This window comes from Arachis ipaensis, chromosome B05, assembly GCF_000816755.2.
Source record: "Arachis ipaensis cultivar K30076 chromosome B05, Araip1.1, whole genome shotgun sequence".
Taxonomy (NCBI): domain Eukaryota; kingdom Viridiplantae; phylum Streptophyta; class Magnoliopsida; order Fabales; family Fabaceae; genus Arachis; species Arachis ipaensis.
In genome coordinates, this window is record NC_029789.2 from 72,635,089 (window position 1) to 72,653,656 (window position 18,568).

General features: G+C 41.9%; 1 protein-coding gene across 1 annotated transcript; it reads right to left on the reverse strand.

Moving 5' to 3' along the window:
• Positions 16,792–17,676, reverse strand: LOC110272039. Its single transcript, XM_021123828.1, has 2 exons — positions 17,317–17,676; positions 16,792–17,220 (listed from the first exon to the last, which is right to left on the reverse strand). The coding sequence occupies exons 1-2, from the start codon at positions 17,674–17,676 to the stop codon at positions 16,792–16,794; spliced, it is 789 nt and encodes a 262-aa protein (XP_020979487.1).

Here is an 18,568-nt window from a genome sequence, read left to right on the forward strand (position 1 = left end):
ACTCCTTAAATTTGTTGTCCACAAACTGTGTCCCGTTGTCCGATATCACGGTCTCTGGGATTCTGAACCTGGAAATTATCTGTCTCCATACGAACTTACAGTAGTTAGCTGACGAGATGTTGACCAATGGTTCCGCTTCAATCCACTTGGTGTAGTAATCAATGGCCACAATCATGTATTTGACCTGTCCAGGGCCAACTGGGAAGGGACCCATGAGGTTGATCCCCTATTGGCTAAAAGGCTGGGAGGTCATTAATAGGCTGAGTTTGGATGCCGGCGCCTTGTGGAAGTTAGCATTTTCTTGGCACTTTTTGCATCTCCTGACGAATTCTTGGGAGTCTTTCATCATTGTGGGCCAAAAGTAACTGGCTCTGACGAGCTTCCAAGCCAAGGCCTTCCCTCGTAAGTGATGGCTGCAACAACCCTCGTGGACTTCCCTAAGGACGTAGTCTGTCCGGTCGGGACGTAGGCACTTTAATAGGGGTTGATTCAGCCCTTTCTTAAACAGCTGGCCTTGCACTATTGTGTACTTGGCCGCCTCCTTTCTCAACGCCTTTGCCTTCTCGTTGTCGCCTGGGAGTTTGCCACTTTCCAAGAAGTCGATGATTGGGTCGATCCATGAAGGGTCGACGTCTACTCGGGTTGCGCACGAGGCGACTGTTGGTTCTTTCACCAAGCCTTGAATTAGGGAATGGTTCTCCGTTCCTGGTTTTGTGCTGGCTAGTTTGGATAGGAGGTCGGCACGTGTGTTCCTTTCCCTTGGGACGTGCTGTACCACAATTTCTTCAAAGTCCTTACTCAAGTCCTAAACCTTTTCCAGGTATTTGTGTAGCAGGGGGACCTTAGCTTGATACATTCTGTTGACCTGGGAGGTGATGACCTGAGAGTCACTGTTCACTTCTACCCTCGTCTCCCCTACTTCTTTTGCCAGTAGCAGGCCACCGATAAGGGTTCGTATTTCGCCTGGTTGTTGCAGACCGGGAACTCAAACTTGATGGATTGTTTGTACACTATCCTTTTCTGGCTTTCTAGGATAATCCTTCCACCTTCAGATGTTTGGTTAGAGGCTCCGTCAATGTAGGGATTCCATCGTGTGCCCGGGGATTCGTGAGGATCTCCCATGACCTCTACGAGGAAGTCGGCCACAGCCTGAGCCTTGATTGCTTGTCTTGGCTCGTATTGCAGGTCGTACTGGGATAGCTCGATTACCCAGGTCATCATCCTACCTGCCAGGTCGGGTTTTTGTAGTACTTGGCGGATCGCTTGGTCCGTCCTGACAATTATCCGGTGTCCGTGGAAGTATTGTCGCAACCTTCGGGAGGAGGTTAGGAGCGCATATGCCAACTTCTCAAGCTTGGTATACCTTAACTCTACCCCTTACAATGCCTTGCTCACAAAGTAGACCGGCTGTTGGGTCTTTCCTTCTTCCCATACCAGGACGGTCGTCAAAGCCTCATCAATTACTGCCAAGTACGAAAACAGTGTCTCACCATTCCTGGGTTTGCCAAGGACAGGGGGTGCCGAGATTATGTTCTTGCAGTGATTGAAAGCTTCCTCGCACGCCAGGGTCCATTCGAACACTATCCCTTTTTTCCATCAAGTTGAAGAACGGAAGAGCTTTAGCGGCCGATGCGCCGAGGAACTGGGATAGCGCCGTGAGTCTTCCCACCGGTCTCTGCACGTCTTTAACACTTCCCAGGCTCGTCATCCTCAAGATTGCTTCACATTTCTCTGAATTGGCTTCCACTCCTCTTTGGGTTATCATGAAACCCAAGAACTTCCCCGCTTGCATGGCGAAGGCACACTTGAAAGGGTTAAGCCTCATATTGTGCCGCCGAAGAGATGCGAACACGGTCTCTAGATCACTGATGAGCTCTTCGGCCTTGGTGGTCTTTACCAGGATGTCGTCTACGTACACTTCTACCGTTTTTCTAATAAGACTGCTAAATACCTTATTCATCAGCCTTTGGTACGTAGCCCCTGCGTTTTTTAATCCAAACGGCATCACCTTATAACAGTACGTACCCCCTGGCGTTACGAACGCTGTTTTTCCTCGTCTGGACGGTGCATCGGTATCTGGTTGTAGCTAGAGTATGCGTCCATGAAACTCAGAAATCGACATCCTGCGGCCGCGTCTACCAAAGCATCAATGTTAGGGAGGGGGAAGGAATCCTTGGGGCATGCCATGTTGAGGTCGGAATAATCTACACACATCCTCCATTTCCCGTTGGCTTTCTTGACGAGGACTACGTTTGACAGAAAGGTCGAGTAGTCCAGTTCTCAAATGAACCCTGCTTCTGGTAAGCTGGCCGTTTGCCTGGCCAACTCGTCAGCTCTTTCTTGAGACATTTTTCTTCTTCTCTGTGCCACCGGTTTAGCTTCTCCCTTCACAGCTAGGTGGTGTGACATGAACTGGGGCTCAATCCCTGGCATGTCGGCTTGTGTCTAGGCGAACAGGTTGCTGTTTTCTTGAATCATTTCCACCAATGGTTCTTTCAAGTTATGAGGGAGGTTTCTGTTCACGAAGGTAAACTTTTCGTCCGAGTCGCTGACTCTACACTTCTCAAGGTAAGCTAGGAAGACCCCGGATGCGTCTTTTGACTTCTTCCTTAGGGAGAGGCTGGCATTGTCGCATGCGACTGCCGTTTCCAGGTCTCCCTTGATGGATCCCACCAACCCATCGTCAGCCACAAACTTTATCATCAACAGCTTGGTACATATTACCGTTCCAAAGTCATTGATTGTTTTCCTTCCTAGAATAAGGTTGTAGGCTGTGGAGTCTCTTAGAACATCAAACTCCGCCATTAACGACCTCTTCCCTTGTCCTCCTCTTATGGAGACCGGTAAGGAGACTATTCCATTGGGCTTGATAAAGTTATCACCTAAGCCGACCACCCCGTGTTGGTGGGTTTTCAGGTCGGCTTCTCGGAGGCCCAGAGCGTCGAACACGTTCCAGAACATGATATTCGAATCGGCTCCAGTGTCGATGAGGATTCGTCTGGCCAAACCAGTTCCCATTCTTGCTGTGATTACCATGGGAGGGGGGGTTCTCCAGTCCGAATGATATTGTCGGGACTCTCCTCGAGGAAGGTGTAGGACTAGACGATGTCACAGCCAAAGTTTTGGCATCTTTCCTGCATGCCAACTTTGACCTAGGGGCAACGTCTCTTCCGACTACAACGTTTATAATAGTGAGGCCGCGTTTATTATCCTCTTCGGGCTCTTGCCTTTGTTTTACGGTACGGCTTCTGTCGTTGACAGGTCGGTCACGATCTTGCCTCCTGGGTTCTCTTATGAGGTGGGAGAATTCCGCCAGCTTACCTCCCTGGATCGCCTGCTCCAGATCATCCTTCAGATCGACGAAATCTTGGGTTTTGTGGCCGAAACCCTTGTGGTAGTCGCAGTAAAGGTTCTTGTTCCCTCCAGTTCTATCCTTGAGTTGGCGAGGCTTCGACAAGATGCCTTTGTCGGCTATCTGCTGGTACACCTCGATGATCAGGGCCATCAGGGGAGTGTAGTTAGTAAACTTCCCTACCCGGGGGAAAGGCTTGAAGGCTTTAGCTAGCCCTCCGTCCTTGGAGTGCTCCTTAGGCCTTTCCTCGTTGCCGGGCTGATGAGGAGGGTGATATGCGGGCTGTTGCTTGTTGGCTGCCATAACTTGGCTTACCTCCTCGTCGTTGATGTACTCCCTAGCCACATTTTGGATTTCTTGCATCGTCCACACGGGCTTGGTGGTAAGGTGTTTTCTGAAGTCTTCATTTAGCAGCCCGTTTGTCAAACACAAAGTGGCCACCGAGTCCATCAAACCGTCAATCTCTAGGCATTCATAATTGAATTTGTCCAGATATTTCCTGGTCGGTTCCCCGCTTTTTTGCGTCACTCCTAGCAGGTTAATCAGGTGCTTAGCTTTAGTGATATGCATGGTAAACTGAGCCAGGAAGGTGCGGGTTATGTCCGCAAAAGTTGTCACGAAGCCTTGGAGGAGAGCGTTGAACCAGCGGATTGCCGGCCCTGCTAGGGTTACGAGGAAGGTGCGACATCTCACTTCATCACGCACCCCTTCCACATTCATCCTGGCCTCAAAGGCTGTCAGATGCTCTTAAGGGTCCTGGGTGCCATCGTACATCATGTCCGTTGGCTTATCGAAGTGTTTCGGTAGCCGGACCTTGAGAATGGAGTGGAAAAAAGGGGTTGCCCCCATAATTATAGGGTGTCGCCGCCTCTTTGGTTTTTCTCTGCTATCTTCTTGGTTTTCCTCCTCGACATGTCTCGCTGGAGGTCAAGTGTAGATTATGGGGTCTATGCGCCTCCTCAGCACATCCCTGCTTTCCCTCTGGCGCTCTGGCTCGGACAGAAGGGTCGGGGTGTGATAAATCCCATTCGTAGGGTTTATCCTGTGCTTGATTTAGGTGATTTTATGACCTTTTACCCACATTTATCCAATGAAATAGCATGGTTTTATGATTGTCTCCCAATTTGTGCTTAAGTGTGAAAACATACTTTCTAGGTCCTTAATTAGCTAAATTTAATTCACCTTTGATCCCACTAGATGCCTTGATTCATTTGTTAAGTGATTTTAGGTTGAAAAGGGCTAGGAATGGATCAAAGGGGTGAAGAGAAAAGCATGCGAAATGGTGAACACATGGAAAAAGCCAAAGATTTGAGAAACATCATCCACGCGCACGCGCACTGTATGCGCACGCGTGGATCGCGAAAATGCAAGGGACGCGCACGCATACTGTACGTGTACGCGTCGGTGGGCGCACGTGATTTTTAAATAGAAAATGTGCTAGCGATTTCTGAGAGCTGTGGGACCCAGTTTGCAACCAACTTTGGCGCCAAAATGCATATAAGGACCAAGGATTGAAGGGAATCATCACTTAGCATCATTCTTACACATTAGGATTAGTTTAGAGTAGTTTCTAGAGAGAGAAGCTCTCTCTTATCTCTAGAATTAGGATTAGGATTAGGTTTAGTTCTTAGATCTAGGTTTTAATTCATGCCTTCTTCTACTTTTGCTTCTCAATTCTTTGTTATTGCAATCATCATTCTTCTATTCTTTTGTTATGATTTCCTTTATGTTGTTTCTATATTTTGTTGTAGATCTACTCTTGTCTCTTCTACTTTCTTCCAATTCAATTAGAGGTAATTCATAATAATTATTCTTCTTTTGATTGTTGTTGTTAACTTCTTGTAATAATTGTTGTTAGATTTCATTCTAGTTGTCAATTTACTATGCTTTTCTTTTGTGCCTTCCAAGTGTTTGATGAAATGCTTTGTTGGATTTTAGTATAGATTTTATTCCTCTTGGCCTAAGTAGAGTAATTAGTGATGCTTGAGTTATCTAATTCCTTTGTTGATTGATAATTAGAAGTTGCTAATTGATTTGGATACCACTAAAGCTAGTCTTTCCCTTGAGAGTTGGCTAGGACTTGTGGAATCAAGTTAATTCATCCACTTGACTTTCCTCCATAGTTAGAGGTTAACTAAGTGGTAGCAATGGACAATTTGTGGTCACAATTGAGGAGGATAACTATGATAGGACTTCTAGTTCTCATATCTTGCCAAGAGCTTTGTTAGTTATTAGTTTATTTTCATTGCCATTTATATTTCTTGTTCCTTATTCCCAAAACCCCAAAACATACCTCAACCAATAACAAGAACACTTTATTGCAATTCCTAGGGAGAACGACCTGAGGTTCCAATACTTTGATTTATAAATTTAGGGGTTTGTTACTTGTGACAAACAAATTTTCATATGAAAGGATTATTGTTGGTTTAGAAACTATACTTCGACGAGATTTCAATTGTGAAATTCTAAACCACACAAAAATCCGATCATCAGGGTGCGCCTAGGATGGTTTCTTTGTGGGCTTCGTCCTCTGGTTTCCTTCCTCCCTTAGGGGGATCTCGTTCGTTTGTGGGATCGGGACCGAGAATAACTTGGGGCGGGATGGTAACGTTCCCTGCTCACCAGTTCCTGCTCCAGGTTCTACACCTTATGGCACAGCTCCTGCATTATTCTAGCGCTATTGCTCCCCGTCCCTCCAAAGGGACGCCTTTCCTGGGAACCGGAGGGAAGCTTAACTCGCCAAGGGAAGATCTTGTACGTTCGCAGAAGGAAGCCAAGGAGGCTACCCTACCGAGCGGCGGGCTGAGTCCTCCCCACGCAGCTCGTCTGCATCCCCTTCTTCCATAGGGCCTAGTAGAAAATCCATTCAAGCCAGTCCCCACAGACGGCTTTAATGTTCGGGTGTCGAACGGGTCGGTAGAATTGATGGGCGTTGGGGATGGAAGTGTGAAGGTGGGCGGCCGGCGAAGGAACGGACTTGCCGAGCTAGTGTTGAAGAGTGGAAGACTGGGATCTAGGGACCTCACGAGCTGTGGTGTTGAAAAAGGGGGGAGCTACCTGCAAAAAGGACTCCGACGCCCAAGTCAGAAGTCCGTACAAATGGCAGTAAAGGTGATGAGATAATGATGTACCTTAGGGAGGTGTAGGGCCCTCCCCCTTTATACCTCATGCCTAGGGCGGGTCCCACAGGTGCAGACCCGCCTTCCAGGAAGTTTCCTTTCCCTTCGGCTGTCAGGTGCTGTGCTAGAGGGGTGGAGGCATCGGGTCGGTCTCCCAGATCCGGTCTGACGACCTTTCTAGGCCGATCGCCCGGGTCGGGGCGTAGTGCTTGCTGGGCCGGGCCAGAGCAAGACATATACATGGTTTGATGGAGAGTTCTATTAAGAAAGGCATAATAAAAATCATATTGCCTAAGTTTTTAACCTTTTGATAGAGCTAAGGTAAGTGCCATTCTAATAGTCACTGATTCAATGACTGGTGAGAAAACTTGGTCATAGTCTATGCCAGTAGCTTGAGAGAAGCCTTTTGCAACAAGCATGACTTTATATCGTGGCACCTCTCCCTTGGAGGTTTTCTTCACTGCACCTACTTTCAACCAATCACTTTTTCATTAGGTGGTAGTTCAACTAAGGACCATGTCTTGTATAAAGTATGCCTTATACTCATGAGCATGACCTCTTTCCCGTATCTAGATTAAACAATAGTAAGGATAGCCATTGGAAGAGAAATCATTGTAGAGTGAAAAGACATGGTCCTTTGAGGAGTTCTGGGTGCATTTAGAGTTTCCTTTTTTTTATTGTGTAAGACGCGGGCTAATCACCAATTTAGAAATTTACTAGTTTTAAAACTCAATTACGTCACAAGTATAGTCTGAACCGGCAACCAACTCACAATCAAAGTTTAAAAGGTTATCACAAAAATAAAATTAAATCAATAACAGGGAGTTGAATCCCGGATCGCTCTCCTTTGGACATGCAATTGAATGCACATCATTGGTTATGAAGTTTGGGGGGTTTGAATATGAATGCGAAAAGGTAAGGTAACTAGAAATTAAAGAGCAATCAACAACAAAATTGCAATAAGTAAACTCAATAATAAAGTAAACAACTATCTAGTAAGCTTGCAATTGAGATGGCAATAATTAAGAATTAAATACACTAGGAAACAATGGAATTAAACTAAAAAGACTAAGAGAATTGAATCCATAAAAGAGATGGAAATCAAATATTTAAAAGGTCATGGCTAGGGCTGAGGATTTAGGCTTCTTATCCTTGTTATCAACCACAAACGTGGTAATTATTAAGAGTTATTCCTACTTCATCATCCCCTAACATAAGAGGAAAGTCAAGTAGGCATAATTGATCTCAATCCACAAATTCTAATCAACTTATCAATTTAAGCTTGATAAAAGATTCGCGTTAGTGGAAACCAAATCAACTAACAACCCTCAATTACCAATCAATATTAGACATTAATAACTTAATGATCCCTATTTACTCAACCCCAAGTCAAGAATTCAAAAATATACTCCATAGCTAAAGTAAATATTTCATTGAATACTTGGTGAGCAATAAGAGAAAACATCATGAGATTGTAAAAATTGATCAAAATTAAATGTAATTACTACCAAATATCAATAACAGCAAATCAAATAACATATATAAAACATATAAACATCAATGTATTAATAGAAATTCAAAATTAACAAAGTTCACAACTAAAAAAATAGCAAATTAACTCAAAGATGACTCAAGAAAAATTCTAAGAAAAAATTAATTACGAGAATAACAAAATTTAAAACAAAACTATAACTAAACAAGTTTGAAATTCAGAATTGAATGCTACATTAACGAAAACCCTAGAAAAACCCTCAATAGAAAACCATGAACAAAAACTCTCCAAAACTATGTGGAATTGATGGAATGATAGAGTGTGTGCCCTCCCTTGAATTGGGTCGAAACTTGCCCCCAAAATTGCAGTCACGTGCTTCCATTAATGAGGCATGCAACTGTGGTGCACGAAATAGACTCCGCAATATTTGCACAGATAGACGAGCAAGTACACCAGGTCGTCCAAGTAATACCTCAGGTGAGTGAGGGTCGATTCCACGGAGATTGTTGGTTTGAGCAAGCAACGGCTATCTTGTAGATCTTAGTCAGGCGGATAGAAAATATAGTTTGTCACAAAAAACGCATAAAAACAAAATAAAGATAGAATTACTTAATTGGTGTAAAATCGGTGATGAGAGAACCATTGGGGCTTCGGAGATGCTTCCTCCTTCTGGATCAAATTTTCTCACTGTCTACTCCAACTTCTGATTGATTCATTCCATGGCAGGCTGTAAGTGACTAACGCCGGGTCAGTGGTCATTAATCTCCTCTGCTTCAGACCAAATGCCAGGTCAACAGTCATCCAATCTGAGCGAGGGTGAAGCTCTAGCAGTCCATTCCCTTGGTGATCCTACTCAAAGTGCCACAGACAAAGTCGAATCTTCTAGATCAGAGAACGTTGCTCCAAGGATTCTAGCCTATACCACAAAGGCCCTAATCGCCCCGTACCTTGGCTGAACTGATGTCTCGAGAAGTCCCCAACAAAGTCGTGGATTAGCCGTCTAAGAGATGTATAATCAAGCTTGTGGTTCAATACTATCCCGTTAAGGACTCACAAGGACCCACGTGAATAGGGATGACGGTCAAGTTACACTCCCAATTCGTTAGGATGAAGAACGAAGATACATCTTAGAATAGATTCAAGTAGAGACTGAAGTAAAATAGTGATATTATTAATCTATAAGAATCAGCAGAGCTCCTAACCTTAACCTAGGAGGTTAGTGACTCATACTGTACAAAAGCAATGAAAGGTTTGAATGGGGGAGGAAAAAGATGAGCTAGAAGATCCTAAACATTGGTGATCTTCTCCTCTAAATACTAATCTAATAACTAAGGATTACAGAAATAAGATAGACAAGACTTAGAGGTGCGAAACTCCACTTTCCGGGCCCACTTGGTGAGTGTTTGGACTGAGCTTGGGGTGTCTCCTGTAACACCCTAATTAGCCTAAGCCTTACCTCGCGTCATAAAGAAAAGGTTAATCAGAGATTACGACAGTTCTAAGCTCATATATATATATATATATATAGTATAATCTAGAAGCCCGATGAAGGATATAGCTCAAAAATAAGATTTAAAGCACAAACATACTATCGAATCTACTAACTTAAAGCACAAGATATTGATGTAATATAAAAAAAGATAGGAGTATAATATCATAATAATCTCGCCATGGCTCGCGGAGTTTAAGCCGGCTAGCCATATACAGACTATACAGAGAACAGACAGTGAAACCAGCTTATACAAGTTTTTCTCTCTCAAAACAAGCCTCTAGGCCAAAACAAAATACAAAAGTGAGAGATATATAACAGGATAAACCAAAAAGACTTCAAGAGTAATAGGATCCTCCGCTTCTGTCACCATCCAAGCAACTCACCGAGGTAGGTTGCGGCCTGCATCTGCAAAATATAACAGAAATATGGTATGAGAACTGGAGGTTCTCAGTATGGTAACAGTGCCCAGTGATGTAGGATATAAGACCCCGAGACGCCAAAGGCAATCCTAGACTTCATATCCATCACAAGATTCAATCTTAAAGCACACTAAAACAATAAAACATAACTATATAAATCTTAATACAAATAAACAGGGTACTCTATCTTAAGGGATTTCTATTCTGACCAAACACCGCTGTCCCACATACAATTACAAGTCGGCAAAGCAAACAAACAGGTAGAGAATACACATGATGAATGCCTGTCCTATTGGCTATGATATCACATTGTCGGTTCAACTGCCAACCCGACACATATCCATGGAGATGTTGCCCTTCAGAATCGTCATTGGGAACCCCCGAGATATAGTGCTCGGATCACTGTCCAGGGTTTTGTGCCTACACACTCTATTGATCCGATGGGATGCAAGCAGGATACTCTTACCACAGACCTCACATCTCAACGCAAGCGGGACGAACCACCACCCTTACGCCGCCGCCGCTACCTCGACAGGCGGGATCCAACCCCGTCCCTGCCAGGCGCATAGCGTATCAACAAATCTCAGTATAAAACAATAGTTTAGTGATTTTCAGAAAACATTTTTCAGTATAGCATGGATCCATTATTTCATTCAGAGTTCTCGACTCATCTCAACCTCTGACAATTCAACATTTCTATTTCCGAACCCAATAGTTCATCACTTTCTCAATTTAATTTCACTAATCATCAATTCATTACTATTCCTTCTCTCTCAACCAAACCCATCCTCGGTACACCAGAAACCTAAGCCTCCGTTTGCTAATTTTTCATAATAATATCAACTAAGACTCTTAAGGTATATCACATGTTCTCATACTCAAAATTAAGCCCAAAAGTCTTAAAATGGTGTCATAGAAGCTTACAATCTTGTTAGGAAGGTGAAATAGTTGAAAACAAAGTTTAAGTTTGAGAAACAGGGCGTATGCGTCCGCACAGGGGTGTGCGTGCACAGGCCCAGGAGAAGTTTCAAAACGTGTGCATACACATAAAGGTGTGTGTACGCACAAGTGCAAAAGTTTACAAGTCTGTTCGCTCGCTCAAGCTGTACTAGCACCCTCAACAGACTGACCTCCCTAACGTGTGCGTGCGCACTGTGCTATGCGTATGCACAGATTGTAAACATTCATTGGGTATGTGCGTGCACAAGCTGTGCTAGCGCTCTAAACAATTTGCCTTCCTCTGCGTGTGTGTATGCACAGGTCTGTGCGTGCGCACAGCTGTAAAATTTTGCAGAGGTGTGCGTATGCACAAGGCTGTGCGTGCGCACATACCAGAAATCACAAAATTCTGCAACTTTGCAGAATTTCAGATTTTAACATCGAAATTTGAATGATGATAACTTCCTCTACAAAAGTACAAATTTTACAAACTTTATATCATTTTGAAGAGTTTTCAATGGACTTTAATTTTAAACAAATTTAAACAAATTTTGAAAACTGAGGCATGAGTTATGATCAGACAAAGTTCACCAAAATTCCCTCTTTACCAGAAGTTCACAAGTACTCAATTTTCCAAATTCTCAAGCCACATCCAACTAAATTAATTCCAAACTCCCCTTTACAGCACAAACTACCCTGTTGGGTCACAATTCACCATTTGTACAATCTTTCCATCCCATTTCACTATTCTCAATCATCAACATCAATTATATATATAACATTAAATTAATCCTCCATCAACACAATCATCAATCATCATTCCACCACTATAAATTCTCATTATCCATCTCATTCATGATTTATATCAATAGCCAACAATATATATATTCATTCAAATTCATCAAACATCATACCCCCACATCATTACTTATCAACATTAACAAATTCAATTCATCATACATCATTAACCAACTATCATCAACAACCACATCAAATCAAACATATCCTATAGGTCACTAGCCTAAGTGTCCATGAATATTATATACTACATAGAGAAAACCAAAACCATACCTTGGCCGATTCCCAATATGCACAAAAATTACCAAATTGACCTCAGCCAAGCTTCCACAAGTTCTCAAACTCAATCAATCCATCAATTAATCTCCAATAAGCATCAACCATCAATATTCCAAGCTATACACATTAATGTGTAATAAATTAGTACCTAGGGTTCTTAATTATTCAATTTCACAGGAATAAAGGTGAGCTTACCTTACCCATAGTTGATTAAGATAAACCCCACTACGTACCCGGTGCTAGATTGTACCTAATTAATCAAAATCACAAGAACCACTCATTCACCATAGCCAAAAACCGGATCTGTTATAGAATGAAAAACTGGGCAAGAAATTGGAAGTTTCTTACCACTTTATTTAACTAAAATCGAAGAGTTCGATGAGAGCTTCGCGTGGCAACTGACGGCACGCGAATCGGAGCTCCGAAGAGTGAGATATGGCTCCAAGAAGAAGATGATGAATAGTGAACTTTTGGATTCCTACCTCTCTTCTCTCGTTTCACGTTGCTGCTGGTTGTGTGGTGTTAAAGTGGCTGAAATGGCCACTTAATGGACTTATATAGTGTTGGGCTTGGGCCCAACTTGGGTCCGGTCCAACCCGTTAGCGTTTTTAGTCTGTTTGTCCCACTTTGGGCCAAACATTTAAAATTAACGTCCGGTTTTCGATTTTAAATATTTTTCTAAGGTTTTTGACTTTTTTAATTTTTTTTCTCGCACAGTACCGGACAGACTTAAACTGGTTCGACCAGTTTGACTGCCATTTCACGGTTTTTCTTGGTTTTTTGCAGAAGATACATGATAATCCACTATTTCATGATTTATCTTGTACTCAATTGAGTGTTTTTATCAATTCTTCACCCACTTATTCATAAGATTTGCATGGTTTTCTAATTCCTTCCTTATTCCATGATATATGTGAAAACATGTTTCCTATGCCTTAAAAATATTAATTTTAATTATCCTTTATTACCATTCGATGCCGTGATCTATGTGTTAAGTATTTTCAGGCTTCATAGGGCAGGAATGGCTTAGAGGACAGAAAGGAAACATGCAAAAATGGCAGGAACGCACAAAATAGAGTTTTGAAGAAAATAGCAGCGATGCGCATGCATGGATGACGCGGACGCGTGCTTCGCGCAGAACACAAGCGACACGCACGCATAAACAACGCGAACGTGCGCCTAGCAAAAAGCACGACCGACGCGTACGCGTGGCAAGGAAAATCTCCAAATGACGCGCATGCGTGACCCACGCGCACGCGTGAAAGACGCCACGTGTAGAAAATTGGAGAAGTCGCCCCCAGCAATTTCTGGGCCCTTTTTGGCCCGAATCCAGGCCCAAAAAACACAGATTAGAGGCTATAAAGTGGGGGAATCCATTCATTCATAAACAAACAATCATTATTCACAATTTTTGAGGTTTTAGATGTAGTTTTTAGAGAGAGAGAGAGGCCCTCTCCTCTCTCTTAGGTTTTAGAATTAGGATTTCTCTTAGTTTATGGTTATTTCTTCATTCCAGGTTCAATGTTCCTTTAATTTATGTTTCTCTTCTACTTTTACTTTTACTTGTTAATTACTTATGTTGCCAAATTGGCTTATGAACCTTCCCATATTAGATTTGAATTTATGTTTAAATGCAATTTGAGGTATTTCAGATTTTTGATTGCTTTCTTCTATTTATGATATAAATAATTTAGATTTTTCTCCCTTTTGGCTTTGGTTGAGTAATTGGTGACACTTGAGTTGTCAAACTCAGCCGTTGATTGAAAATTAAAATTTGCTGATTAATTTGGATCCCTCTAAAGCTAGTCTTTCCATAGGAGTTGACTAGGACTTGAGGAATCAAGTTTATTAGTCCACTTGACTTTCCTTTATTTAGTAAGGGTTAACTAAGTGGGAGTAATAAACAATTCTCATCACACCTGATAAGGATAACTAAAATGGGATTTCTAGTTCTCATACCTTGCCAAGAGTTTTTCTAATTATTAATTTATTTTTCTTGTCATTTAAATTACTTGTTCCTTATTTCAAAAACCCAACGATACTTTTCCATAACCAATAATAAATCATACTTCCCTGCAATTTCTTGAGAGACGACCCGAGGTTTAAATACTTCGGTTATCAATTTTATTGGGTTTTGTTACTTGTGACAACCAAAACTATTGTACGAAAGGATTTTCTGTTGGTTTAGAAGCTATACTTACAACGGGAATTTATTTGCGAATTTCTTTACTGACAGAAATCCGTTCTTCAATACATTTTCTGACTCAGAAAAAGCCACTGAGTCTAAAAATCACATTTAAATCCCCTAATTCTCACTCTAATTATTCGGATCCTAATTTGGGTAAATAAATTATCTAATTAGGCAGTTAATTAATCGCGGTTCTTACATTCTCCCCATCAAATAAGAAATTTTGCCCTCAAAATTTGGATCACCCCATCATCATCCCTAAACGTTCCCTCAACTTAAACCTAGCATTCACTGTTCACCTTTTCATTCCTCCATGCGAGCTCAATACTCTATTTACATTCTTTAGTCTTATTTATAATGTTATATCTTAACCGAATTCAAGTCTATGACATACTCATCCTTCTAACTCTTAGATTTCCTTAATTCAACCTCAACACAACATTTGCATTCAGTTATCACCCAATTTTAATTTATTCGCCTACCCTCATCTTCATAGCTTATCCCAACTCATTCTAATCTTACTGCCATAATTAGACTTAGTTTTTAGAAAACCTTTACTTACGTTAACACACTAACTCTTCAAGTATTCAAGCCGAAGATACGTTTAGTCATCTTCCTACGACATCTACTCATGACTATCATGTGCTGTTGCATTCCACAAGCTTTCGCTGTGCTACTCTGATTTTTAGCCACTAACTAACTAACTATTCCAAATATCCAATCAAGACATACATCCCTCATCGGATTAGAAAACCTAGTCTTACTTCTGAACTTCCTCAACTTGACCCTAATAATGTTTATGCTCATCCTAAGACTAATTCATAACTCAGTGCTTTATAAGGTCTCTATGCCTAATTCTAGTCTTAAGCAATTTTCTACAGCTCCAATTACAATATCCATCAATTCCAACCATTCAACACTTTCAAAGCCTAGCAACAGTTCTTATACTCGTCACAGTTTCAATACCACCCACTCAACCACGCTCAATCATTTCAACACCTAAAATATTCTATTCTCCATTTTCTTTACTCATTTGACAAAATCCCAATGTCCTCAATACCACCACACCCTTTATTCTGTATCTAACGCCCCATTCATCTACAATTGCACCAATATATACAATTCAACCTTCCTTAGACATCCTAAACAACTAATAAACTTCTACTTATCATACTAAAATCAAATATTAAACTCATCCAAAAATTCAAGCCTAAATTTATTCTTACTTATTTTCTTCTTTTCTAATTACCTCTGCACTCAATGGTTCACCATGTGCCAAACGTCATATTAACTATCTTATGATCTACACGTGAGAACCAAAATCAAACGTGATTATCCATAGGTAGTAGCTTAACTCCCAATTGCAGCCCTTGAGTGATTTCCTCCATCTTTATGGAGGTAGTTCCCCTTGCTCCACATCTCCAACACAAGTATAAACGCAGTAGGCTCTAGATCGTGAGTCAGAGATTCCACTTCGTATAGCCTCAACCATTGCGACGCACCAACCATTACCTCCTAATGCTACGTCGATACGCACTCCAAGGCTTCCAATGAGGCGTTATCATAGATCCTAACTGGTCCCTGAAGTTCACATAATACAAGTACCGGTGATGTAGCTAATCGTTCTTTCAAGTTCTGGAGGAATTACAATTCGGCGTTGGAGCCAATGGAGCATCCTTGTGTATCAATTTATTCATAGGTAACACCATTCGTAAAAGTAAGACTTCACAACTCCTCGCAAGATCGCACGCTCACCGGTTTCATCCTTCGTGTTCAGAAGTTGCGTCCTACGGAACCAACTTATCGATGGTTGCGTCTAAGGATGGCATGTGATGCCGAATTAAGCCTAAGTTATTTGAAGGGTTACCGAGCTCAAGAGATAGCAAACAAATTTGAATGGTATCCATAAGAAATTGAAAAGGTACATTATGTTGTGTTTAGACAAGGTTGTAGAGAATAAGAAAATGCACCAGAAGGAAAATTAGAGTGCACCTCAAGTAAGGGATTCCAAATTAAGAATCTTTGAAGAAAATAATATGGCACATTGAATCAAAATGTGTCCCTACTGATTTTATCACTAGTCCGTGAATAAAGATGGTTTTAGGCTCATGCCAAGGGGTACGAGTTTCGGGCAAAGATACATGCGAGCAATGAATAAGATTTGGAAATGTTCAGACTAATTATCAACAAAGACCACAGAATAAGGTACCTCAACTCGGGTTAAAAAAGAAAGAAAGACAGATCGGGTCACACGTATTTATTGGTAATTTCTCTCTTATTAGGTCTCTTATTGCCATCCTCCTCCTCCGGTAGCGATATACTTCGTACTTCTTACGGAAAAAATGATTGATCCTAAGCCTGATGTTCGACCTGATATTCCTAGTTCTAATTCCTTACCTCCATCATAAGCTAGAAAAGGAGAGTTGAGTTACAACCTCCTAAACGTGATTAAAACTCGGTTAGTAATTTTATCATTACCTCAAATTGGAAATCCTAATTCCCGTCGCTGAGACTAGTTCGCATCCTGGCCCTTCCTGTAGGGACAACGTATAGAGATATGCCCTGACAATCCACAGCGGTAACATCCACTGAACCCAGCCATGCACGACATTTCCTGGTGGTATCTTCCACATCTCTGGCACCTTAACTCTTTTTGTTGAGCTCACACCTGCTTACCTGCTCCTTTTGCCCTGTGATACTTGTCATGGTTATTCTACTCGATATGCCCTTGACCTTGGAGACGCTGAGGGGCACGTTTACCCATCTTGAAATTTTGGCCTCTTGATGGAACATACTTCCCACGAACTTTACCACTGGTACCGCCATGAACATTTCTCTCCAAAGTCGCCTCCTTGGCATAATCTTCAACAATCGTTGCCTTGTCCACCAATTCAGAGAATCTCCTAATCTCCAATGGAGCCACAACACACATGATATCTTCCCTCAGCCCTACTTTGTATTTGACACATTTCCATCCCTCATAGGACTCAGGAGTACCCTGACTTATTCTCGAGGACCTACAGAGTTCCTCGAACTTGCTGGTGTATTCAGCTATGGTCATGGACTCTTGCTTCAACTGTAAGAGCTCCAACTCTCTGGCCTCCCTTAATGATTCATCCAAGTGCTTTTTGTAGAAAGCTTCCTGGAATAACACCCATGTAATGTCCACCTTCTGTAGGTGTAGCAGTCGGCGCTCTCCTTGCCACCATTGCTAAGCTTCTCCTATTAGTTGATAAGCCATATATTCCACGAACTGATTACTCCGGACTTGTTGAGCTTGTAATGCACCCTCCACAGCTTTGAACCAGTTGTCTGCTTCAGCAGAATTTATCAATCCATCGAAAACTGGCGAATCAGCTTTCAGAAAAGCAGCTAGAGTTCTCGGAACACTAACTAAGTTGTCCTCAGCACCTTCTTCATTTTCGCCCCCGACTGATTGCCTTGTTTGTTGCAAAGCATCAGTAGCCATAGCAGTGCCCGCTTGAATCGTGTTAGCTAAGTTAGTCATCGCCGACATAAGTTCAGCGTGATTATCTGTCGAAGGGTTACCCTCATAATCTCTCCGTATAGGTGACCGACCTTGTCCGCGAGTAGCCATTAAGGTTCTTGTCTACACCAAACAGTTGATATCAAGGTGATCGGTCTCAATATCAAAAGTCCAGTGCTTCAATTATCCCAAACAGGCACTCACAAACAAACATGCTATGAAATATCAAGTAGATAACCTAATAGCATTAAAGAAAAAGACAAACAAAGTATGCAATGAAGCACAATCGGTCCATCCCTCAGGTTCACGAGGACGAACCGCGAGGACGAACCGCTCTGATACCACCAAATGTAACACCCTAATTAGCCTTAGCCTTACCTCGCATCGTAAAGCAAAGGTTAATCAGAGATATGACAGTTCTAGAAAGAATAGTATAATCTAGAAGCCCAATGAAGGATATAGCTCAAAAATAGAATTTAAAAGCACAAACATACTATCGAATCTACTAACTTAAAGCACAAGATATCGATGTAATATAACAAAAGATAGGAGTATAATATCATAATAATCTAGCCACGGCTCACGGAGTTTAAGCCGACTAGCCATATACAGACTATATAGAGAACAGACAGTAAAACCAGCTTATACAAGTTTTTCTCTCTCAAAACAAGCCTCTAGGCCAAAACAAAATACAAAAGTGAGAGATATATAACAGGATAAACCAAAAAGACTTCAAGAGTAACAGGATCCTCTGCTTCTGTCACCATTCAAGCAACTCACCGATGTGGGTTGCGACCTGCATCTGAAAAATACAATAGAAATATGGTATGAGAACCGGAGGTTCTCAGTATGGTAACAGTGCCCAGTGATGTAGGATATAAGACCCTGACGACAAGTCATCTTATGCTAGTTTCACAAGCATTTTTCATTTGTTTCATTAGATTTTATGCACTTTCTTGCTCAATAAGTAAGTGATTGGAGTGGAATCTCATGATTCTCTTGA